The sequence below is a fragment of the Condylura cristata genome, unplaced genomic scaffold (genome assembly GCF_000260355.1).
Source record: "Condylura cristata isolate star-nosed mole 26May11 unplaced genomic scaffold, ConCri1.0 scaffold00040, whole genome shotgun sequence".
Taxonomy (NCBI): domain Eukaryota; kingdom Metazoa; phylum Chordata; class Mammalia; order Eulipotyphla; family Talpidae; genus Condylura; species Condylura cristata.
In genome coordinates, this window is record NW_004567141.1 from 8,179,218 (window position 1) to 8,206,175 (window position 26,958).

At 38.2% G+C, this 26,958-nt stretch overlaps 1 protein-coding gene across 2 annotated transcripts in view; it reads left to right on the top strand.

Moving 5' to 3' along the window:
- The window catches only part of RNF130 (ring finger protein 130), a 98,558-nt gene that overhangs the window by 58,419 nt on the left and 13,181 nt on the right, over positions 1–26,958 (top strand). Inside the window, exons 7-8 of one of the 2 annotated variants that reach the window (XM_004693879.2) lie at positions 394–487; positions 6,584–6,770. The exons of the other annotated variant lie outside the window; for it this stretch is intronic. Coding sequence (XP_004693936.1) covers positions 394–487; positions 6,584–6,599 — 110 coding nt within the window. The 3' untranslated portion in view covers positions 6,600–6,770. Of the gene's footprint in view, positions 1–393; positions 488–6,583; positions 6,771–26,958 lie in introns of those variants that run through there. 2 annotated transcript variants of the gene reach the window in all.

The following is a 26,958-nucleotide window of genomic DNA, read 5'->3' on the forward strand; positions in this document are numbered from 1 at the left end:
AAAATGAAGAAGGAAGGAGACAATAAGTATGTCAATCCATTTTACTGTCATCTACATTAATAATTAAAAAATCAGTGTCCATCTGCAGTTTTATATACATATTTTTACTACACCGTTTTTGGTGGCCACATTCCTCACAGACCTCAGGACCTTACCTGGAAGAAATGGTTGGGCCATGCTTTCCTTTCTGCCTTGCAGCTCTCACCACTACTCCACTAACCTCCTCCAATTAGTAGCTCTCTGGCAAACCTCCTCCTGCTTCACTTCCTTGGGCCAGTCTTGGCTTATTACCTCCGTTGACGTCTGCTTCGTTGCATTTGAGGGAAATGTTGACATCGATTTGACTTAAAGCCTTCTCCCCAGAGTGATTTCCTCCCTTTCCTTTGTCAACAGAAGAATGGTTTATTATTGCCAGTTTTGGCCTCCTCAGTGCTCTCACACTCTGCTACATGATCATCAGAGCCACAGCTAGCTTGAATGCTAATGAGTAAGTAACAAATTGTTTTTTGGATTGCATGTGCCAGATGATCCCAAGGAAATATGTAGAATAATTTTCATAAAGATGGTGAGAATTGACTTCTACCACATTCATACTGATCCTGATGAATCATACCTACCAAAATAATTTATTTCATGAACATTTATTTTTAGTCACTAACAGATTGGATCTCACCTTCCTCAGCAGCTACAGCTCACCTGAGAAAAGATTTAGGGGTTTTCATTAGCCACAAACAGAGTGAACCAGTGATGCAAGTCAAAAGCCAACAGAACCAGTTATAATCATAGAATGCCAAGATTGTCCATATCATGTCATGATCACTCTGCTCTGTGGGGCCGTAAGACTTCTACCTAGAGCCTTCCAGACTTAGCTTTGTTAGAACACTGGCACCCTAGCCTTTAACCAAGGAACAGGAACTATGGTATTTAAACTCAAGGAAGAACTCAGTTTCCAGTTAGTAGGAAGACTCTCACAGGGTTTAAAAAAAAAAAAAAAACTAAACAATATTTCCATCAAGCAAAGACTGAAGTTACAGGGAGGCAATAAAAGGGAGGAAGAACTGACTCAACTGCTGGTCATTGGGATAGTTTGCCATAGATAGGACTTGGACTATCCCAGGACCAGAAATGCAAGCAGAACCTGGATGTGTCTTGTCAGAACTGCTTGTCAGTGAGAGGTTTAGAAGAAGGAGGGTTGGGCTAGGAAATTGTTAAGGTCGATTTTGATCCAGTGATTTTTCCAAAAGTAGCTTTCTATCGGATGAGAGAAAGGTTTTTGGGCATTATTCAATCCTTTAACCAGTATTCACGAAAACTAATTAGAGATGAAAGCATCCCAGTGTCACTGCCCAGATTTGAACTTAAATCAATACAGGTGGAATTCATGTACTCTCCATATCCAGTTCCTGACCAGCATTTTAATTAATAATAACCCATCAAGCACTTGCAGTTGATTTAATTGAATGCTCATTGTTCAGCCTTAGAAGCAATGAGCAAGTAACCTTCAATCCAGTGACTTCATTTTGTTACCTTTAACCTATCTGTTGGCTAGATGCTTGTAAGAAATGCCCTTTGGCATCCCAGGCCTATTACATTGGGAGAATGGCATGGCCCGTTGGCATTCTTCAAACTTCAGATGAACAGGCTAGGTATCCTACAGCAGGGCAACAGCGAGCTGCTTCAGTTGGATCTGCTGATGGCAGTGTTTCTTCAGCATAACGCACTGTTAAATTGCTCAGATTCTAGAAGCAGACACACACTACTGAATTTTTTGTGAGACCCAGACAGTTATGTTTATTTGAATCTCATTTTAGTCATCCATTACACAGTGATAATGGTAGGATTGCATCACAGGATGTTGTGAGAATTAGGCTAACATGTTTAGCACAGTGCCTGGTACATAAGTGCTCAATAAATGTTAGCCAAAACAATCCTGCCAAGGTTCTTTCAAAGTTATGTTGAATAATGTGATCAACCAACTGCCTTTATCATTTGATAAATGAATTCCTCTTCCATAAAATGGGACACACAGTCATAGGACCTCTGTGAGTCCCTATGATTGAAATTTGAAGGAATATATATATATATTTATATTTCTCCTGCTCTCACCTTTTTTGCTTACTTTCATACGGACAGTAATGTAAACTCACTTAAAAATTCACATATTAATGAAACCCAGTCACAGGCAATGGTGGCACTCTGAGCACTGTTAAAGAATTGCTAAGTAACTTAATGCACTTTGCACCTTGCTGCCACTCAGCATCTGCCAAATGCTCGCTTCTTCTACCAGATATTTTAGGGAGTGCCCAGTAGAGATGCTGCCTATTAGAAATCAGAGCGCTCAATCCATAGTATCTCCGTTCCATGCATAAATGCCTGCATGACTCAGAATCTAAGCCATAGATCCTAGATCCATGTCTTAGTGCTGCCCTTCTCCCATTAACTTTTGATAAGGGTGGACACTGCAGTTGTTCATTTGGATATTATTTCTGTACCTTCAGTCAAAACCATGCTGAAGGGCAATTTTCATGATCCCATTTAAAGAGCGAAATGGAGAGTGAGAGTGTGCGTGTATATGTGTGTACACACATGGGTGCCCGGAAGATGGTCACCAAGATATTAGTGGTAATTATCTTAATTTAGTAATTTTCAGTAATGTTTTTTCTACTGTGCTATTATATGTTGGGAATTTTTTTAACAATACAGATGAATTTTTTCAAGCATTATTAATTATAGGCACTAAGGCAAAGATAATAGTCACTCTTAAACTCAGTGTCTCTTTCTCAAGAATATTGATGAGAAATTCCTATGTGATTTTAATCCCAAGGAGAGGTTTATATTAGCAAATAAATTTATTTATAGTTATTCTTCATTAATGAATTCCTTGAAATCTCTATTTCTTTTTTTGCCTTTACCAAAACAGCCAAAATGAGATTTCCTTTTCAATTTAATTGCTCTGTTTCAATTTTTCTAGTTAACCTCGTCCATTTGTAAGACAGTCTTCTAGAAAAATAAACTTCATCTTTTCACATTTCAGTGGTTTCTCTGGAAATTAAAAATAAACTTCGTCTCTGTACATACTACCTACTGTAGTTTACTTTTCTGCTACACTGACCTTGTGCATTGTGATTACAACAAGATCTTACTGAGTTTAGCAAGTGGTGAAACCCTGTAGACAAGATGAAGTGCTAAGGGCCAGAAAGGCAGCATGTGGAACCTAAATGGGTCCTGGCTGTGCCCTACATGCTGGATTACACTTGCTCAGGGTACAGGTGTCCACCCCTCCCCATATAGGACTTGACACTATTGGCTTAAGTCAGAAATGGATCACAGTCCATCTATTTAAGGTCATTTCCCTACTGGTGAGATGAAATACTATTTTAAGTACTCAGCCATGACTAATTGTGCTTTTTTTTAAACACTGCAACAAACCTAGTGAATTTTGAGACAAAATATAAACAGGAGAGTTGTCAAAGAAGCAAATTAGTGCAAGGTAAATATATTTTTATCATACTTCCATTTCTTAGCACCTAGATAGGCAAGGTTATTGGATTTCAATTCCCAAAGGAGCTTTTCTGCTTTACTTTATTATTTAGATAAACCTGTAAAGTCCCAACATTCATCAGTTTATATTTGTATCAGTCTATTTTTCTCTCAACATAAGAGAAATAAATGTTGTCATTTTTTTTTGAGGAACAAGTTATATAATCGTGCAGGTGATGGAAAAGCGCTTTGGAGTTAAATACAAGGTTCAGCTAGGTATCCTTTATAGACATATCTTTTTTATTTCCTAGATTCTGATTCACAGAAATGATGCCTGACAATTTGCAAATAAAGATTGAACATTTTCAGCAGGAAGAAATTAACCCGATGGTTAACCGACCATCCTAGGTGGTTAACCTACCTAGATCCTACATGCCCGCCCTTACTTTGGATCCAAAGTAAAAGCCCATAACATAGGTAACCTAAGAGCAAGAGCCCCTAGCTCTGTAGCACTTCAGTGGGCTTTGATGGTCCCTACCAGTATTCCTCATGAGCTATCCTCCTTGGAAGTGTAGTAGTAGAAATTTATAGCCCAGTTAAGCAAAAGGATAATTTTAACATTTTACTTAGTGTTTCTGAAAACCATTTGATGTCTTGGGGGCACTTAGCTTAGAAAAGAAGACACTGAAGTAATGTAAAAGGTGTTATCAGGTATTTGAAAGACTCCCAAAAATGAGTCTAGAACTGTTTATTGGGTGCCCACCAAAAACTTTACACCTGTATTAGGTTCCTTTGTACTCGCGTTGCCTCATTTATTGCTCATAATAGTGCCATTGGGAACTACAGACTGGTAGTTTATGAGTTAGAATTGTGTATCCATGACCTGGAGTACTTTGAAAGCTTGTGAGCTTGCCAGGAGCTAGTTATTCAGACTGAAGCTGTGAGCCCTCAGTAGTTCAGAGGCAGATCCTACATCAAGTGGTCGGTAGTCTGTGGCGCCTTCCACTTCGGGAGTCCCTCTTGAATTGTCTGACCTAAGTAGTCCCTTCCTAGGAGAGAGCTGAGGGAGAGGAGATTAGCTGCTTTTTGGCTGCCTTCTCTTAAAGCCTCAGTATTCAAAAGCAGTGCTTTTCCTTTTCTTTTGTAAACCAGGGTTCTCAAATATCTTTTCCTATCCTCCATTATAAGAGATCTATTTTACATGTGACCTAGAATTCACACCTACATTACTGAGAAAGAAAAAGAAGTAAAGAAAACAGTTTTTTCTTTACTGCATGCAGTATTCTCTCAATTGTTTGCCTCTGTACTTTGTTATTTTTAATGCCAGTTATCAAGTCCTGAACAGTTCATTAAGAGTTTGTGGCCTGTGGTTTGAGAAACATTGTTCTCAACCCAATACTTTTGCTCTTACTAGCACCATCTCTGTTTATTTTCTCAAGACAGCCTTGCTTATAGCAATTGCAGCAATGATTTGAAATTGCCCTCAGGTTGATAATGAATCCTCTCCTTTCTCTTTGTTATTTACTTCTCCTTTTAACCATTCTGAGCCTGAGATATATACATAAATGAGGCCCAGAGAAGCCAAGTGGCCCCCAAGAAAGTGCTGGAGGAAGAAGGGCCCAGTATTTCTACTTCTAGCTTTTCCCTCCACGTTGCTTATCTTTTGACAACTCCAAAGAGACTTGTAGTAGTTAGTGTGTGATTAAGAAGACAAATCTGGTTTTCTAAAAAATCATAACAGAAAAAGGATTAAAGGGTCTTTGATGGGACTTCTGTACTAACTTTAGCAGTGGTCCTATTTTGTTTTTCAGAAGTACCTTTAAAGTAGGGCTTCATTAGTTTATACTTTTCTCAAAGGCTAGCACAATAAATTTTAAAATTTTGATTCACCCATTAAAAGTCCTTGTATCTCATATTAGTTTTTCCTGAGGCAAATAAATATTATAGACAGTTTGTTAAGTATGAATTATAGCATACAACAAAACTTTATGTGAAGTTCTTGCTCTCTGTTTTTCATACTAGGCCTCATTCAGTCTCTATCTCCCCAGTGCTGGGGGTAAGGAGGCATGGAAAAAGTGTCTTCAATACTAGGCCCTAGATAATTAGGGCACAAAGTGAAAAAAAAAGATCAGGTTCAGGGGGTGTATGATTTACTGTGTATGCTGTCTGTGGTATAGCAGTAGAAAGAGGTTTGGACTTTATTCTTGTGAACAGTAGGTAGTGTCTTAAGATTTTCCGCAAAAAAAAGTTCTATTGACTGAGAACTTGCTTTGGTATTGTAGAGACTGGAGGCAGGAAGATATGTTGAATAAAAAGGTGGAGTTGAAGGAGGAAGTCATGGAGGTGATGAGGAGAACATGACATCCAGAGATGATGGAGAATTGTATGATAACCATTAAGATAACCTTTAGACAGTTTGAAATACATAGATGTGGAACTTGGAAGAAATAAAAGAAGTCAGAACTGAACATGATTAGGAACCATGGAAATGAACCAAAGTAAACAAGCATTCTAGAACAAAGACAGTGCCAGATTGTAGAGGGGCAACTTTAGCCTAGGGACAACAGTATATTTCTCAAAAGACTTCAGCTATATTCTCACGCCTAGTGTAGGAATATGTATAAACACACCATCTTGGGGGGGTCCTGGAAGAGAATCATACATCTGTACTCTTCAAATGTCATTTCAGAATAAGTAATGATGTTCTTGTTTGAGGCAGAAAAGGGGAGCATATTTTAATGACAACACCAATAGATTTTGAGACAACCCACCAATTAGAACATGTGTTCAAACTAGGAAGCCAGTTGAATATTGTATGTCACTTTCCCTGCATTTTTAAAACAAGATGCTATTACCTGTACTTTGTCCTGGATTCCTTTTGGGAAATTCTAACACTTCTAAGAGAGCTGAGCCACTTGACTATAGATCTGAAACTGCTGAATTCAGGAAAATGATAATGCTTACTGGATTTACCAGTGGGGCTTGGACATAGTGGGGGCAGCCCCAAGCCACCCTTAAGTTAGGATCACTTTATCTGTTGTTTTAAAACATCGACTACCTTAACTAATTCATGACCTCTATCTTTTTTCCTTTTATCCCATAGGGTAGAATGGTTTTGAAGAAGAAAAAAACTGCTTTCTGACTGATTGCCTTGAAGGAAAAAAGAACCTATTTTTGTGCATCATTTACCAATCATGCCACACAAGCGTTTATTTTTAGTACATTTTATTTTTTCATAAAATTGCTAATGCCAAAGCTTTGTATTAAAATAAATAAATATTAAAATAAAAGGACTGTGGACTGTGCTGTTGACTATTATTTGGAGATCACATACCCAAAATTAATTTGTGTGTTTCAGAGACCATGCGCTCATGACTCCTCCTGGGAGGACAGTGATATGCCCATTATGTCAGGGTAGGACCCGCTCTCAAGATAGCCTGTGTGGTGGTACCTCCTCAGGCACTTAGGGAGTTAACTTCTTTTATTTTCCTTAAGGACGCCGTTCACCTGATAATTCATTTCTTGTTCCTTTGTTCAGTCTGCCCCCATGACAATATCAACTCCATAGCAACAAGGACATCTAACTGTGTCACTTGCCACTGTATAGTAAAGTAGTTTGTGTATAGTAAGTGCTCAATAAATATTTGTGGATGAAGGAGTAAGTGTAGGGAAAATTTTCCAAAACACACTTATTAGTAATTTATCTATTTTTTGTTACCAACTTTGTGCAGTATTTTTTTAAATAGCAAGTTCTAAAAGGTTAGATAAGACCAACTGTACGTGTGTGAATTAATTTTGTTCCACTGAGAAAAATTGAAATATTTTGTTAATTTATGCTTGTAGGATTGTAGTATGTGTTGAGTGTTTCAAGCACTAGATGCTCAGCCTTCTACATCCTCATTTCTGAGGCATGAGAACATTCCTTTGACAGCAGGTTCCCTTACTGCAATTATATTACACTAATATAGGGAAAGAGGGTTGAAAGGATTTTTTTGTTTGTTTTCTTAATTGAGATATAATTCACATACCATTAAAATTTACCATTTTAAAGAGTAAGCCATGTCAATGGATTTTAGTATAGCCACAAAGTTATGCATCCATCACAACTATTTAATTTTAGAACATTTTTATTATCCCAAAAAGAAGCCCCATATCCATTGATAACCTCTACTCTTCCATCCCCATGGCAGCTAAGGAATTGTTCTATGTATCCACCTGTTAGACATTTCTTTTAAGTAGAATCATACTGTGTTATTTTGTGTCTAGCTTCTTTGACTTAGTTAAATGTTTTCAAGGTTCATCTGTATTGTACCATGTACTAGTACTTCATTCTTTTTGGGAACTAAATGATTGTATGGCTGTATACAACATTTTGTCCATCCACTCATTGATGGACATTTGGTTATATCCACCTTTTGTCTATTACAAATAGTGCTTCTGTGAACACTTGTACACAAGTTTGTATGGACCTATCTTTAGTTTCCTTGGGTAACTGTAGGGAGTAGAATTGTTGAGTCACATGGTAGCTGGATATTTAACTTTTTGAAAAACTGCCAAACAGTTCTCCAAAGCAGTGACACAATTTCACATTCCTACTGACAATATACAGGGACTCCAATTTCTCTCCATCTTTACTGGATATTTTCCTTTATTAAAAAATTGTAGAGGCGCAGCAATCAAAAAAGATAAACCCATGCCTTTTGCAGCAACATGGATGGAGCTGGACAGGATCATGCTTAGTGAAATAAGCCAGAAAGAAAAGGAAAAATATTGGATGGTTTCACTCATAGCAGGAGTATAAAGAGCCAGGGTAGAAAATAATAATAATGAACAACTATATACCAGAGACATTTTACGGGTGTGGAGTGGAGAATGGGATAAAAAATGAGGAGGCTGGAGGGAAGTGCATGGACTATGGTGATGGCACACAGGTGAATTGGTGGTGGGAAGCCCATGGGGATTACAACTGAAATGGGAAAAGGCACAAAATGATGTAAAAATAACCTATTATATATATTTTTTTTAAAAATTGTAGAGGCCCTCCCTGGTGGTGCAGCAGGCTAAAGCTCAGCACTGCAAGTGAGCCACAGTCGCTTCAGTGTGAGTTCTATCCCTGCCCCAGAGGTGATCCACATGGCGTGGCAGACCTCTCCCGATGCGCCTGCTGCTCCCCTCAGCAGTGTACTTTGTCGATCTGCCTGTTCTGCTCCCCACTATGTCTCTGGTGAGTCCTTTCACCACGCCTGCATCTCTGGCCTGTACCTCAGTTCTATATGTATAAAATATTTATTTATTTTTTATTTTACAAAAGTTTATTTTTACATCATTTTGTACAATTTTTTTTTCCATCTCAATTGTAATCCCCACGGGTTTCCCATCACCAAATCACCCCTGTGCCACCACCATAGTCCCGTGCATTTCCCTCCCTTCCCCCCACCCCGTTTTTGATCCCATTCCCCACTCCACCCCCACAGATTGTCTCTGGTCTATGGTTGTTCATTATTTTTGTTATTTTCTCGCCTGGTCCATTATACTCCTGCTATGAGTGAAACCATCCGGTATTTTTCTTTCTCTTTCTGGCTTATCTCACTAAGCATGATCTTTTCCAGCTCCATCCAAGTTGCTGCAAAAGACATGTGTTTCTCTTTTTTGGTTGCTGAGTAATATTCCATTGTATATATGTACCACATCTTTCTAATCCAGTCATCTACTTTTGGGCATTTGGGCTGCTTCCATGTTTTTCCAATTGTAAATAAAGCAGCAATAAACATGGGGGTACAGGTATCTTTTTCAATCAGTGTTTTTGTGTCTTTTGGGTAGATACCTAGGAGTGGGATTGCTGGGTCATAGGGAAGCTCCATGTTTAGCAGTTTGAGGAACCTCCAAACAGTTTTCCATACTGGTTGTACTAGTTTGCATTCCCACCAGCAATGCAGGAGAGTTCCTTTTTCTCCACATCCTCGCCAACATTTGTTGTTGCTAGTTGTTTGAAGATGTGCCATTCTCACTGGGGTGAGGTGGTATCTCATTGTGGTTTTAATTTGCATCTCCCTTATTACGAGTGATGTTGAACATTTTTTCATATGCCTGTTGGCCATCTGCATTTCCTCTTTGGAGAAGTGTCTTTTTAGCTCTTCTGCCCATTTTTTTATGGGGTTGTTTACTTTTAAATAATTTATTTTTTTTTAATTTAAGTTTAGGGGAGAAAAAATCACTTTAAATAAATTGTAGCTGCTTCTAGTATGTGTGAAGTGTTAACCTCCTTGTGGTGTTGATTTGCTTTTCTCTAATGACTGGCCAAGTTGAACAGTTTTTTATGTGCTTGTTGACCACTTGGATATCTTATTATTTTTTAAGTCACTTTTTTAAAGATTTGTTTTTGTGTGTTTATGCACACAAGATCTGGGGTGTAGGCCAGAAGTGGGGGGGGGGTGGAGAGAGGATTCATCAGAGACAGAGTGGGAACAGAACAGGCAGATCTATTGAACTGCACTGCTGACGGGAGTAGCAAGGGAGACAGGAGAAGTATGCTGCGCACTGTGAGTCAGCTCCCTGCTCAGGGATTGAATTCATGCCAGTGACAGTGACTGACAGTAGCTTAACAGTGCTGAGAATGTAACCCCTGCTCCACCAGGGAGGCCCCTGAATATCTTCTTTAGAGAGATTTTTATTCAGGTCCTTGGCCCAATTTTTAGTTGGGTTGTCTCTGTTGTTATAAGAGTTCCAGTAGGCCCTTGTCAGATAGGTGATATGTAAATACAATTTCCTACTCTGTAAATTACCTATTCACTTATAGACTATCTCTCAAAGCCTTTTTTTTTTTTAAAGATTTATTTGTACATACAGAACTGGGGTACAGGCCAGAGGCTCAGGGGCGGCAAGAGGCTTCACCAGAGACAGAGTAGGGAACAGAACAGGCAGATCAACGAAGTACACTGCTGAGGGGAGCAGCGGGCGGGTCAGGAGAGGTCTGAGGGATCTGCCACGCCATGTGGTCACCTCAGGGGCAGGCGGGGATCAAATTCATGAGGAAGTGGCTTTAGCTTCTCAGTGCAGTGCTCTAACCCGCTGCGCCACCGGGGAGGGCCCGCCTTTTTTTTTTTTTTTTTTTTTTTTAAATGAAATCCAACTTGTCTTTATTCTATGGTTGTTTTTGCTTTAGGTGTCATATTTAAGAAACACTTCCCTAACTCAACTGCACAAAAATTTCCAAGAGTTTACATTTTCAGTTCTTATATTTAGGTCTTTGATCCACTTTGAGCTAATACTTGTATATGGTGTAAGGAATCCAACTTTATTTTTTGTATGTAGATACTCACTTGTCCTAGTATCATTTGCTAGAGAGGTTGTCCTTCCCCCAATTGAGTAGTCTTCACTTGTCAAAAATCAGTAGAGCAAAATACAAGTTTATTTCTGAATTCTCAATTCCAGTGATGACTCTATGTCTCTTCTTATGCCACATGGTATTGATTGCTGTTGCCTTTTACTGTTTGGAAATTGGAAAATATGAAATCTCCAACTTTGTTCTTTTTCAAGATTACTTTGGCTATTCAGTATTTTGCATTTTCCATATGAATTTTAGAGTAAGTTTCTCAGTCTCTGTAAAGGAAAAGAGAGAGGTAACTGAATTTTAAAGTGGAATTACATTGACTCTGCAGACATTTTAAATAATGCTGTCAATCTTTATTAAATCTTCAGTCCATGAAGAGGGGATGTCTTTCCACTTATTTAATTTTATAGAAATACTAATTTTTGTATATTGATACTTTTTTTCTGGAAACTTGCTGAAACAATAGCTCTAACAGTTTTTCAGTGGGTGCCTAGTATCCCTTCCTGTTCCTACTTGTGTATACATCGTCGTGTTATCCCTAAATGGAAATAGTTTTGCTTCTTCCTTTTCAAATTGTCTCCTGCTAGAACCTTCAATAGTAGAATTTTTTAAGTATTTATTTATGCATAGAAGAACTGGGGTGTAGGTCAGATGTGCCAGGAGTGACAGGATTCACCAGAGACGGAGTAGGGAGCAGAAAAGGCACATCTACTGAAATATACTGCTAAGGAGGGCAGCAGGCAAGACAAAAAAGGTCTCCTGCTCCATATGTGGGTTATCTCTCTGACTAGGGATCAAACTCAGGCCACAATCATTGGTGATAGCACTAATACTTAACCCCTACACCAGCAGGGAGTCCCTCTAAGTAGTAGAATGTTGATAGAAGTGGAGTAAGTTGAATGTCCTATAATCCTGGGTGGAAAGCTTTTAGTATCACCATTCAGTTTGACATTAGCTGTGGCATATCATAGATGCCACAGCTAATGTTTAAAAGTTAGGTTTTAAAAGTTCCCTTGTAATCTAGCTTGTTGAGTGTTTTTACCAACAAAGTGTCAAATGCTTTTTCTGTGCTATTACAGTGATTGTATGGTTTTGGTCTTATTCTATCAGTATGCTGTAATATGTTGACTTAGTTTCATGTGTTGAGCCAGCCTTGCATTCCTGTGTTAAATCCCAGCTGACAATAATGGGATTCTGCTTTTATATATTGTTATATTTAGTTTGGTGGTATTTTGCATCTATATTCATAAAGGGCATTAGTCTGAATTTTCTGGTGATGACTTTTTCTGACTTTCATATCAGTATATCCCTCCTATTTTTTGGAAGAATGTTTGGTAGAATTCACTAGTAAAGCCATGTGATCCTGGCTTTTCTTTTTGGAGGTTTATTACTGACTCACTGTCTTGTTATAAGTCTGTTCAGATTTTCTATTTCTGACTGAGTCAATTTCAGTGTTTGCTGTCTTTCTAGGAATTTGTCTCTTTTATTTAAGTTATCTAATTTGTGGACATTTGATTGGCGTAAGGATTATAATCCTTTTTAATTTCTCTAATGTTGTTAGTGTCTCCCATTTATTCCTGACTGTAGTGAGTTTTTTTATTTATGCATAAATGCAGGAGAGATGCAGGAGTGGTGAGAGGATTCACCAGAGGCAGAGCAGGTAACAGAACAGGCAGATCGACAAAGTACACCATTGAGGGGAGTAGTGGGTGGGGTCAGGAGAGGTCTGCTGTACCAGGTGGGTCACCTCCCTGGCTGGGGATCAAACTTACACTGAAGTGTCTGAGGCAAGCTTCATAGTGCTGCACTTTAACCCAGGAAGGGCCTAAGTCTTTCTGTTTTTTTAACTTAGTCTAATAGTTTGTCAATTTTGGTGACCAGTTTGTAAAGAAACATCTTTTGATTTCATCGATTTGCATTTTATTTTCTTCCCTATCTTATAAATTAAGAAAATTATTATTTTCTCCCTTCTGCTTGCTTTGAAGCTGGTTTATTCATTTCACTTACTTCTCCCTTACAGTAGTTTAGGTTGTTGATTTCAGATCTTCCTTTTTAACATAGACATGTACAGATATAAATTTTCTTTCAAATACAATTTGTACTAGAAATTTTGGTATGTCATGATTTTTATTTCATTCATCTTAGAGTATTTTCTAGTTTTCACTGCAGTTTCTCTCTCGATCCATTGCTTGTTTAAATCCCACATATTTGTGGATTTTCCAAATTTCTTTCATGTAGATTTCCAATTCATTTTCCATTGTAGTTGAAAAAACAATTTGTATTATTTTAGTCATTTTAAATATTGGGTTGTCAGAGAAGTCATGACAGATTTTAAAATGAAAAAATACACTGTGACTTTTCTAAAAACACAATATATTGAGGTTTATTTTATGATCTAGCGTGTGAAGTTTCCTGGAGAATGTTCCATGTGCACTTGAGAATTCATATTCTGCTGTTGTTTAGTTGGGTAAGTGGTGTGTTTCAGATCTTTTATTTCCTTATTCATCTATCAAGTTGGTGTTTTCAGTATTGAAAATGTCAAGTATTCTTTAATTACCTATTTCTCCCTTTGTAACAATTTTGGTTTCATGTACTTTGGGGCTCTGTTGTTGGGTGCATATGGGGTTGAAGTATTTTTTTTAAGGCACAGAGGTTATTCATTACAGCTGTATCATGAGATTTACTGGTTCAGTGGCCCTCATGAGATTTCCAGTCAACTCTAAAAGCTAGAGAGTTCAGCTGAATGTTTGAACTTATTCTCTAAAGTAGACTATTACATTGATTTCTTCCTCAAAAGATTTTTTTTCCTTCTACAGGTATTATCATAAATTAATGGCATAGTTCATACCCATATTGCCTTATTCCTGTGGAAATCAAATTAGTTGTTCCCTCTTCTCTCCTTTCCATTTGTAATGAGTCATTTTCTGTCAGCAACAGGCAATGTAGGATTGCTTAGTAATCATACTATTGTTCTGTTAATTTAATGTGCCTTCACTCTTCACAATATTTCAAATCCTACCAGAAAATAAGACATTTCTACAAAACTAGTATGCTGACCATAGAACTGAGGCATACAACAAAGGAGGGGTAGGGGTGGACAAAACTATGGATGGGTGCATACAAGAGAATCTGGTGATGGTTCACAGACAATATGATGGTGGGAGAATTATGGGGCCTACAACAATGTAAGAGAAAATTTTTAAAAAGACTTTAAAGGCAGGTGAAAATCTGCGTGATATACACATCAATAATACATCACCCTCGGGCCCTCCCTGGTGGCACAGCGGGTTAAAGCACAACACTAAGAAGCTAAAGCCACTTCCGCATGAGTTCGATTCCCGCCTGCCCCAGAGGTGACCACATGGCGCGGCAGACCTCTCCTGACCCGCCCGCTGCTCCCCTCAGCAGTGTACTTCGTTGATCTGCCTGTTCTGCTCCCCACTCTGTCTCTAGCACTCTGTCTCTGGTGAAGCCTCTCGCCATCTCTGAGCCTCTGGCCTGTACTCCAGTTCTGTATGAATAAATAAATAAATCTTTAAAAAAAAAAAAAAAGATACATCACCCAAAGCAAGGATAGTGAAGGAAAGAATAAACAGCTGGGACTACATCAAGTTAAAGAGCTCCTCTACAGCAAGAGAGATACTACACAAAACAAAGAGACATGCCACTGATTGGAAGAATATATTTGCACACAGTACTAATGACAAACGACTGATCACAAAGGTATAGAAAAAGCTGATTAAACACAACAAAAATAAAGTGAACAACAAAAAATGGGCAGAAGAAGACACTCCTCCAAAGAAGAAATGCAGATGGCCAACAGGCATATGAAAAAATGTTCAACATCACTTGTAATAAGGGAGATGCAAATTAAAACCACAATGAGATGCCATCTCACACCAATGAGAATGGTACATATTAAAACAACAAGCAGTAGCAACTGTTGGTGAAGATGTGGAGGAAAAGGAACTCTCCTACACTGCTGGTGGGAGTGCAAGCTGATACAACCACTATGGAAATCTGTTTGGCGGTTTCTCAAAAGGCTAAAAATAGAGCTTCCACATGACCCAGCAATCCCATGCCTACATACATACCCAAAGAACACAAAAACATTGATTCAAAAGAACACCTGCGCCCCGGTGTTTACTGATGCTCTATTTACAATAGGGAAGATGTGGAATCAACCCAAATGCCCAAAAATAGAAGACTGGATTAAAAAGATGGACATATACACAATGGAATATTACTTAGCAATCAAAAAAGATAAACTCACGCCTTTTGCAGTGACATGGATGGAGCTGGAATGAATCATGCTTAGTGAAATAAGCCAGAAAGAAAAAGAAAAATACCAAATGGTTTCACTCATAGCAGGACCATAAGGGATCAGCGGGGGGAAAGGGAGAGAAACAAATGTAATAGAGTAAAAATGAAAACAATGAACTATAAACCAAAGACATTTTATAGGGATGGAAGGGGGAATGGGATTGGAACTGGGGTGGGAAGAGTGCACTGGACTGTGGTGATAGCACATGGGTGAATTGGTAGTGGGATGCCCATGGGGATACAACTAAAATGGGAAAATGTGCAAAATGAAGAATGAAATAATTTTTTTAAGTAAACTCCAGAGTCCACAAAAAAAAAATTTTCCACAAAAAAAAAATTTTAGAAATAATAAATCAGCAATGCTATAAGATATATAAAAAATGATAATGAAGTAAATGAAATAATAATAAGATACAACTTTTCCATCAAACTTAAGGAAGATTTATCATCAGCCATTAAAATTTGAACCTGCTTTTTTGTGGCTTTGAGATTTAATTGACATCATTAAATGTTTATGTTTTAGTTACAGACTCAGTAACCTTCAAAATGGCTTGTTATGTGTATTGTGCATGTGTCTTTATGTATACGCGTCACTCACACCAGTGCCCTTAAAGTGTGGAGCTGTTTCTTAGCACCAGAGTTAGAGTTATCATCAAAATACATTGCTTATTGATAGCCGTGGTGTTAGCAACTAAGATACTATTAAACTTTATACACTAGAAGCAGTGTGAATTTCAGCAGTTTCTTATTTTAAAACTAGAAATGACCAGTAACTCATCTAAAACAGTTGTGATACTTCAGAGTTCTACACCCCTCTTGGACTTCTATAATGAGGCATGAATTCATTTTTTTTTAACACAGTGTTTCTTTATGACTATTTCATTTCAAGAAAGCCTCAGTGTTTACAGTTGGTAAGAATATAGTCTATACATACCAAAAGCTTCCACAAGAAATTTGGGCTTCACATGACCACTTTAGAGCTGGCAGAGATTAAATCTTGTCTGTTTTCACAAGTTAGCTTGTAATTGTAGACTTTAAAGATACTGAGGATTCCTTGATTGCATTACCTACCAAATAACTGACTTATGCTAAATTCCTTATCAGCGCAGATTAAGAATAGAACCTATGGAACAAATAAAGAATCCAGTTGAAATAGAAACTGCCCTTCCAGATCTCTGCCAGAAATTTCAGATGACAAAAGAAGAGGGCCAGACACTACACTGAGTGGTGTGTGTGCATTGTTTTAATCTTGGAAGCATCCTAAGGAGACAGTAGTTAGAGGTCAATAACTTGGCCAGAATCACACACTGTTAAATGGCAAAGTCAGACACTAGACCTAGCCAGCCCAAGGAGCAGTCTTCCTAACTGGCCACCCTCCAGTTGGGGAAAATTTGAGTCCTCAATGGGGAAGGCATTGAGACATTATTTGCTAAATTGTGCACAGTTTTTGCCCTTGAGGAATCCAGACTCAAGGAATGAAAAAAAAAAAAAAAACAGGAAAATAAAGTGTATAGATGCATACACACACATCTGTGTTTTAAAGTACATGTGTATAATAGGAAAATGAATAAAGGAGAACTTTGAGGGTTGAGCTGTTGTGTGTGTGGTGCTCTCATATACTCTGTGCACACTCTTAAAAGGTAGTGAATAATCACAGTAACAAAGTAACATAAGTAACATACTATGTGACAAGTAAACCTTTAAGTATTTTACATTTAATCCTTGCAACCCACTATTATTAACCCCACTTTACAAATCAAATTTGGAGAAACCTAGTAACAACAAAACTTCTGTTCTAACCTCACTCCATTTTGCCTCTTAAAGAAGCTCACCCGATAGAAGGATAGGCATGGGGTACCCTAACCTGTGGATCCTGTGTGCATAGCGTGATAATAGGAAGGACAAAAAGGTGTGCCGGACTTGAATTTAGGACTTCAGTTAGGTGGTGAGAGAGGTGATCTAGAACTGGATGGTGGTGCTCTCTCTCAGAGTATTTGCATTTCCCTGAGGAGCTGAGAGGAGTCTTATGCACTCTGGAAAGTGTGAATGAGATGCAGACTGGAATTAATTCTGAAATTAAAATGAGTTACTAATGAAAACAGGTATTGTAAAGCTTACTTTACAAGCACTAGGCTTGTAAGCTGCTTTAACAAATACGCTAACAGTCAAAAGGTAGGATTAAAACTGGGAACATGCAAGGGGGTAGAGACCTAGGAAGAATTCATTCAGCACAAGAGAGCATCAGTGCATCTGTGCCCACGCTACAATACACTTCAGGGAAGTTTTGAGATCCTGCTGATGTCAGTTTTGGAGTTCGGGGTCCTCGGGTTCACTCTGGGAAAGGTTTCACCAGAACTCCCATTTTTAACAGCAAATTCTCAGGCGAGTTTCTCCGTGAGACACTCAGTTATATTTAAAGAGCAGGCTTATTGGTGAAAAGGACAGAGGAGTAAAGGACACTTGCATAGGCACAAGGGGGCAGGAAGAGCTACTCCAAAGGGACAGGCTGCTGAGAGGCCTGTGTGGTCCCAAGTAGGCGAGGCAGCCTTAGGAGAGCGGCCTCCCCTGAGAGAGGTCAGTGCAGAGAGGTCCCACAGGTACAGGTCACAGGCAGGCAGAAGGTTGCAGCCCTGCAGAGGAAGAGAATGAGTGGAAAGAAGCACCTGCATAGGCACAGGTGGGCAGAGAACTGCTGCCCCAAGCCAGTACAGACACTGCATGACATAGTTTCTCTTTGGGAGGGACTCACTCCCTTGTGGAGTGGCCTGTTTGCTGCTGATTTGGGATAATTGTGGAATCTCACAATGGGCTCAATCTCTGTATGTTTACCCTCAGGCCTGAGCTTACAATATTCCCTACAGCAGACTGATACTGAGTCTCTATGACTGGGTTAATGGTCATGTTAGTTGCTTCTGTTCTCACCTCCTTCTTGAGTCAGGCTTTAACCTTGTGATGTCTCCTTCAGGTTTTCTATTCTTTTTCTCTGTAGGGCTTTGTATACTGAAGAGTCAAAATAACTGAAATAGTATCAGGTAGAGTGGGAGCTGAGCCCAAATCCAGTCAAGACGAAAAAGTATAATGGCTAACTCAGGTGGTGCCCAAGATAGTGACAAAAAGTTGATGATAACACCCAGGCTAGCGCCTAATGAGGCTTTAAGAAACAGAACAAATCTAATCTGTGAAATACATGCAATTCCTTTGCTCTTTCTTTCTTTATGTAAAAGTGTTTCATGAAAGTTTCTTTTGAGGAAAATGTCTGTTGGTTTTCACTAACCAAAGGGCAGAAGATCATCCAAACGGTTTTCTCACCCAGGGTCAGAAAGTTAAGGACTCAAGGAGCACTGAGTCCTGCCCCAGAAGCTCAGAGTTCACTGGAAACTCTAGGGCTCCAGGCCAGAGCTAGACCTGACCCAACCCTTCCTCCTGGAGGCTTCTTTCCTTGTGACACACACACACAACTAAAATAGAAACAGCCTGCTCACATGGACAACAAAGAATCATCCAGAATCCACCCCAAGGCACAAATGATTTATTTCTCTTCAAATCCCAAATATTTGACTTGACGATGTATTTTACTTTTGACCGTATATTATCATTAATAACAATATAGCTTAGGAGCTTGGGTGGTTTATAATGGCAAAAAACAATGCAGTCCATTTTAAAATATGTCAGCTCCAGCAACGCGCTGAGGAGAGGGACAGGGGCCGTGGCTCACTGAGGGAACTTCAGTCTACTTCCGTCACTGGCCGGGCGGCCACCGAGCACGGGACCATCATCTTCTTCCACTTCCTCCCTGGCATTTAGTGCTGAGTGCTCATAAATCCACACCAAAACGCAGCCCTCCGAGTTCTGAACGGGCTCTGAGCAGGAAGCATGTGTGTGCTGCCCACGTGGGTGCAGCAGGTATACCTGTGGACGCCCAGCAATGCGGCGCTTGGGCAAGGCGCGGAATCCCCATTGTCCCGCTGAGCCTGTCCCTGCGCGTGGCAAACAGGCAGCCCCTTGGTGCTGTATGTAGATTGAGGCACTTAGGTAGCTGGCATGCCAATCTGCACCAGCCCTTTCCTGATTCCGCCGTCACTTGGCCTCTCCAGCCTCTGCTTCTCACCAGCAGAAGGTACCTGGTAGTGTTCCTTCCTTCCTGTGTGATAAGATGAACCAGCCCCAAGAGCCCTCCTCAGCACTACTGAAAGGAAAGCCTTTGCTCAGGCATTCTGCCCTGGAAAGGCCCCACACCAGAGGTTTTAACAACTAGTGCAATGTTTGAGTGTACCGGAAATGAACCACCTTTCCCCCATCTTCCTCCAACCACACGATCATTTTCATGGGAGAATGGGGTCTGGGTCAGAATTCTGGCAGTCCTGTGAGAAGACTTTTGGGAAGATGCTGCCTCACCGCCTCCAGTTTCTGTTTATAGGGGAGGCTTTATGGGAAAAAATTTGGCCAATTACCACTTTGAAAAAGGTACAGCTACCATGGAGTCTTAGACCCGATGATAAAACAGTTGTTTCCACTTGTAGGCAAATATACCCTAGTCTGGAAACAGCCTGTGGTTAGACAAAAAAAAAAAAAAAAAAAAAAAAACGATACAGAGAAAACAAGGGAAAAGGGGCCCTGTAGGAGTACTAGGAGCCCCCATGGACAGAGTCCAACTCCACATGACTTATTTCTTGATAATCCATGATAGAGAGCATGGGAGCTTGCGTTATTTCTTTAAATTGACATAAGACATGAGTTTGTGTATTTCATATAATTACATGAATTATAGGAATCCAGTGAAATTTCAATAGTGAAATAATTGTTAAAATTTGTCAGACCCTTAAGTTATTTTGTTTGGTAACTGAAAAAAGTACTGAGCATTGAAGATTTGTCAGTCCTCACTTGTGTAATCTTTTAATAGTTTCTGGAAAAGAAAGATGCAGTAACAGCGTTGGAATTTTTTAATCAAATTTTTTCTGGAAACTTTATAAAGTCCTTGAGAAGTTTTAGAATTTAAATTTCAATCGCCTCCTAGGAAAAGCATACCATCTCATTTCTAAGACATTTCTTACATCTAACTTTCTTTTAAGAATCTCTTAAATCACTCAACTGTGTTCCAATCAGGGAATTTAAATTATTGTCAAATGCATTTTTTGCATTTGCTCATAACTATAATCCAAGTGTTTATGTGTTACATATAAAACTGAAAGATAACCTCACTTTGGATTCAGAATCTACCTGAAATCTACTGCCTTTTTTTAAAAAAAAAATTGTTTTTATTTATTCATAGAAGAACTGAAGTGTAGACCAGAGGTGGGGTGTATGTGGAGGGTGAGAGACAGAATGGGGAGCAGAACAGGCATATCTATTGAAATACCCTGCTGAGGGGAGACAGGAGAGGTCTGCTGCGACACATGTGGGTGAGCTAACTCGTAGAATCCAACTCATGCCACAGCAGCTGACAAAAGCTTGATAGCACTGAGATTTTAACCCCTATGCCACCAGGGAGGCCCCTGGAATTTACTTGTAATGTTATTATTGTGAGTAATTATTTTCTCTCTCAGCCTTAGTTTTCCTCTCTGTAAATTAAGACTAACTACATTTATTGTAGTGGTTTATTGTGAAATTGTAGATCAGTATTATTTTTCCCTTCCATCCCCTTTACTTTACTTAGAAATCATTTAAGTTATTTTTTCTGAGTAATATATGCACATGGTAAAAAAAAGAAAAAGTCAAAGTGGTATAAAAGGATGTAAAATGAAAAGTTCCTCTCCCCTGACCTAGGTATTCTCCACTGCCTATGTATTTACATTTACAAACAGTTGCTCAACATATACAACATATACAAACATATATATATATATATATATATACATATTTACAGACAGTTGTTCAACATATACAAGCATATATATTTTTTTCTTTTTACAGACAGTTGTTCAAATATACAAGCATATATATATATATATATACATATATAACACATATATTTTTCCATATACACCTGTTAAAGATTATTATTAGCATGTCCACCTTAACCTTACCTAATACAATCTCTGCTACACACAGCTCTAAAACAAGTGATCTATTGGTCACTGATCTGTTAGTTTTCCTTTATCCCAAAAGGAAAAAAAAAGTCATTTTGAGTCTTTTTTCTACAATGGGAGGTTCCCTACTTTATAATTCACAGGAGAGAGTTACAGGTGACAAATTGACACAGGGTAATATAACATCCTCAAAGAAACTACTTCTGAAGGCCATAAATTCCAGAAAGAAATTTCACAACCACTGTCATAACACTGTATGTAGTGATTGCAATTGCAAACAGCGAGGACTTAATGTTTTTGTGACTGTTTTGTTTCTTCTTGTTAACCTTACATGTTTCTCCTAAATGACTCTACTCTGTGGGATTCTATTCCTTTCTTGCCTCTATATCAGCAGTTTCCTTAACTATCTAAAATTCCTCTTATGCATTTTTAGGACATAGACAAACTTTTGTTTTCTCTCTTCTGGAACTGAATCAGAAAACAAGTACTTAACAAAATCTGAGATCAAGAATTACAGGAAACAATACATTTTTCAAAAAGATTACATAAACTATAATAGTCTTCTTTCCCATATTTGGAGATTAATCCACATTGTTGCATACAAGTCTATGTCTCATTTTCTTTAATACTGACATTGTATATTGAATCAGTTCTCAGTTGATGGAAATTTCAACTATTTAAGATCTTTGTAATCTTTATGAAAGCCATATAACTGCCAAAGCCAGTGATAATCAGAACGTAGCAGTTAATTTCTGGCTGCTTGCTTGTCTCCTAGTGTGAAAGCCCTCTTTATTTTATGCTAAGATAGTGCCAAGTTAAAATTATGTATATAGAAATTAGTGACCTATAATTGGGAAGGTCTACATCTTAATTACCAACTCAGTTTTATGAAGTATTTAATGGCACAATGTGCAGAGACTGAAATAAAATATATGAGTTGTACCCATGAGTGAGTGAGAAAAACAACAAATAGGAAATCAGACATAATCAGTAACCAATATTTTGCAGAGAATTGCAAAATCTTTAGTTTTTTTAATTGCATTCATCACTTTCAAGATTCTAAAATCTAGAAGGGGCTTTATGCCACACTAAATGATCTCTGAGCCATTCATAAGTTAAGTAGGTTCCTACTTCTGTCATGCTATTTTGTTGCTGTCCAACCATCACAACAAACACAACCACAAAATCTGGGAAAAAAACAATTTTTGAGTGTTCTATTTTAAGATCTTGAAGAGCCATTGATGCAGTGAGGACTTGCAGAGCCAGGAACTCAGAGAAATGGGAAAAACCTATTATTCAGTTCTGCTTTAATGTTCAGGACATTTGCTAATTCATTTACAATGACTAAGAAGTGATCAAAACGTGGTGGCCAAAACACAAGACAAAGAGCAAGCCAGTCTTACTAGACTTATGAGGCAAAGCTTGGGAATTCAAGCTCATCAAGATAATGAGTCCTGATAAAATATTATTATCTTTCTATTGGCCACCCTAGAACTATAGGTTGAGCCAGAATTTGACTAGTCTCAAAGATTAAAGCCCAATTTTGAACCTACTCAATTTCATATATATTTTCCAGGAATCATCAGAAATACCAGGCATATCAAAGACCAAGTGACCAAAACAGGGAAAACAAAGAATATAAAGAGAGACATATGAAATACAAATGTTAGAAATAGATATAGGATTTAAAATAACTAAGTTTGCTCAAGTAATCAATGACAAGATGGATAACTTCAGAAGATATATGGAAATAACTGTTAAGAATGGAGTGTAAGGACTAAAAAATGTATAATTGAAAGAGAGTTTTCATATCAAATGTTGCTGAAGAAAGGACTTGTGAACTGGAATACAGGTTTAGAAAATATATGTAGACTGAAGCAAAGACAGTAAAAGAAAGATACAGAAAAGGATATAAGAGGGCCTCCCTGTTGGCACAACAGGTTAAAGCGCAGCACTGTGAAGCTGGCCACAGCCACTTCTGTGTGAATTCAATCTCCAGCCAGGGAGGTGACCCACTTGGCATAATCCACCCGCTGTTCCCCTCAGCAGTGTACTTTATCAATCTGCCTGTTTTACTCCTTGCTCTGTCTCTGGTGAATCCTCTCACTGCCCCTGCCCCTCTGGCCTGCACCCCAGTTCTGTATGCATAAATAAATCTCTAAAAAAAAAAGAAAAGACATAATAGGACTTAGATCATGATTTTAAAATATATGTATGTGTGTATACATATATACATATATGTGTATATATACATATATAATTCAAGTTAGAGAAGGAAAGGAGATAGAATGAGACCTATTTGAAGAAATAATGGCTGACAACTCTCCAAAACTAACGAAAGGCCACAGAGTCTTGAAACCACACCAAGACATTGTGAAACTCCCAAAAAGAAGACAAAGAAAAGCTGAAAGCAATCAGAGGGGAAAAGATGCATTGCCTATTTTCAATGAAGAAAAATATCATATAATGTAAAATTAACAATTTTAAAGTAAACAGTGGTACAATACTCACAATATTCTATAGTCTAATTCTAAGTCTTTATTACCCCCAAAACAAAGCCCTAACTATTAAATAAATTGTTCCTCATTCCACCAGCCCCTGGTAATTACCTGTGTTCTTTCTGTAGTTATAAATCTATCTTTATAGTTCACATAAATGGAATCATACAAATTGTGTGAACTTTTTTGCCTGGCATCTTTCATTTAATATGTTTTCAAGGATCATCTGGGTTATAGCATGTACTTCATGACGTTACATGGCTGTGGTGTATGTATGTGTAAATATTTGCACATATACATACATATGCCTGGTATAAATCATATCTGTATGTTATATGGAATTCTATGTTAAACTTTCTAAGAGGCCACCAGAATGTTTTCATAGTAGTTGAACTATTTTATATTCCAAGAGCAATGCATAAGTATTCCAATTTCTGCATTCTCACAAGTATTTATTTTCCCTTTTAAAAAAATTAGAACCATTTCTAGTGCATGTGAAATGGGCCTTCCTTTAGGTTCTGATTTACATTCCCATAATGACTAATGATGTTGAACATCTTTTGTGTGCTTTGGCCACTTATATGTATTCTTTAGAGAAATATCTACTTAAATCCTTTACCCAATTCTAAATTGGATTTTTTTGTTGTTGTTGAACTGTAATAGTTATTTGTATATTCCTGATTTAGACTATTTTCTCCCATTCTATAAGTTGTCTGTTTACTTTTTGACAATGTACAAGGATTTTTTTAAGATTTATTTATTTGTGCATACAGAACTGAGATATAAACCACAGTCACAGGGGCAGTGAGAGAACCCACCAGAGACAGAGTGAGGAGCAGAACAGGCAGACCGATGATGCACACTGCTGAAGGGAGCAGCAGGTCAGTCAGGAGAGGTCTGCTGCGCCATGTGGATCACCTTCGGGGCCAGGGATCCAACTTGCACCAACAGGCTGTGGCCAGCTTGCAGTGTTGCACCCTAACCCATTGCACCACTAGAGAGGGCCAGGACTTAGTTTTGATGATATCTAATTCTTCCATTTTTTTCTTTGGTTGCTTGTACTTTAGGTACCATATCTAACTCAAGATCACAAAAACTTCCAATTTTTACAGATTTAGCTTTTATATTTAGTGTTATGGTCCATTATCTACAATATTTTGGTAAGACAAGGGTCCAACTTCATCCTGTTGTATGTGAACATCCAGTTGCCTCAGCACATTTGTTGAAGAAGCTATTTTCCCCCATTGACTTGTCTTGACACCTTCATTGAAAATCAGTTGACCATATATGACTCTCAATTCTTGTCCATTTTGTCAACAAGTCTATTTTTATCTAGTACCAAACTATAGATTACTGTGTATTCATAGTAGCTTTGGGGTCAGGAAGTATGAGTCATCACCTTTACTTTTCCTTCTTCAATATGAGATATATTACATTACTTTTAAAGTAGCAGCAGTAACATGATGATTGGTATCTTGGCAGAATGGAAACCAGAAAGGGAATAAAAGGAGAGAATCAGGTCTGCCAAGCTAAGTACTTAGGAAAAACGCCAAGCCTCATCAAAAATAATGGAGAAATAAGGTATTTCAAACAAACAGAAATACTAAGACAGGTCTTCAGGGAAAAGGAAAGTCATTCCAGATGGAAACATGGAGATCTAAGATTAAAAAGCAGTAGGAAGGGTAAATATGTGGGCAAGTTACATAAAAGTTGGTGTAAAATACATTAACAGTAATGTCTGTCATTACTTGGCATCAGTTGCAAGAAGGTGAGCAAGAAAAAGTAGAATCAGAGTGCCCATAAGATACTTACATTGTCAGGGAGTAAGTAAAGTGCTAATTAATAATTAAAGTGCTGATTTCTATTAGACTTTAATTAATCAAGCATACATTTTGTGACCTAGGGTGAGAACTAAAAATAAAGAGTCCCATAGCCACTAAAGGAAGATATAATGTAATAAAATAATATATAATCAACTTACAAGGGGAAACGGGAATAATAAAATAATCCGCAAAAGGGTGAACATGAACATGGAGCAATTGAGACAGTAAAAGACAATGAAGGGCCCTCCCTGGTGGCACAGCGGGTTAAAGCACAGCACTGAGAATCTAAAGCCGCTTCCTCATGAGTTTGATTCCCGCCTGCCCCGGAGGTGACCACATGGCGTGGCAGACCTCTCCTGACCCGCCCGCTGCTCCCCTCGGCAGTGTACCTCGTAGATCTGCCTGTTCTGCTCCCCACTCTGTCTCTGGTGAATCCTCTCAGCGCCCCTGAGCCTCTGGCCTGTACCCCAGTTCTGTATACACAAATAAATAAATCTTTAAAAAAAAAAAAAAAAGACAATGAAACGCTAGATTTAAATCTCAAACAGAAGTGGATAGTTGAATGCCCAAAATTAGACTAGATTTGAAATTTCAGATGTATACACATACATCTATGCATGTGTGATACTTCTCCAGAGACGGGAAATGTTGAAAATAAAATAGAAAGTAGAAAAGTATATTCCATCTAAACTCCAGCCAAAAGAAAATTGTGTTGATAGGGAAGAATGAAACTACACATGTTATTCAACTAGGAGCTGATATTTATTTTCAAGTCTTTCAGCTACTATTGTTGGGTCCCTTCCTCCTGGAATTGTATGCTTCTAGAACACTTTCCACTTCTTCAGTATGGACGTCAGTGTTCATAAGAATAAACCAATCTTTCCAGTACTTTGAAGAAACCTCACATGTCTGGCCCTCTGTAATTTCATATTGTTATAACATTCATTGTATCTCTGGAGGTTTCAGTTTCTGTAAGTTTACTATGCTATGGCTAACCCAAGAAAGAAGGCACTCACAGACTTCTGTAGAAATTAATGATTCCATGAAAGATTTTGAAGCAATGAGGAAGGCTGATATCTTTGACTGCAAAGTGGTTATGAAGCATGAAGAGTTTCTTTGTGTTGATTTCCCTGAAGTTTGTTACTGACTTGTGTTCCTGAACTGTGAAATGTGATTATTTGAACTAAAGGGTAGTATCTCTTGAAAAATAAGCAAAAAGAAAATTGTTGTATAAATGTCAGACAAAATGTGCTTTAAGAGGGACATTTCATAAATGATGAAAGCGTCCATTCATCATGAGGAATAAGTTCTAAATTTGTGTGCCTAATATTATCCTCAAAATAGATGAATCAAAAATTGACAGACCTAAAAGAAGAAATAGACAATAGGCTATTACAGTGGGAACTACAAACACAGGTCTTGGTAATAAACAAATATTCATCAAAGCTGTAGATTTGAAAGACACAATTAACAGACAA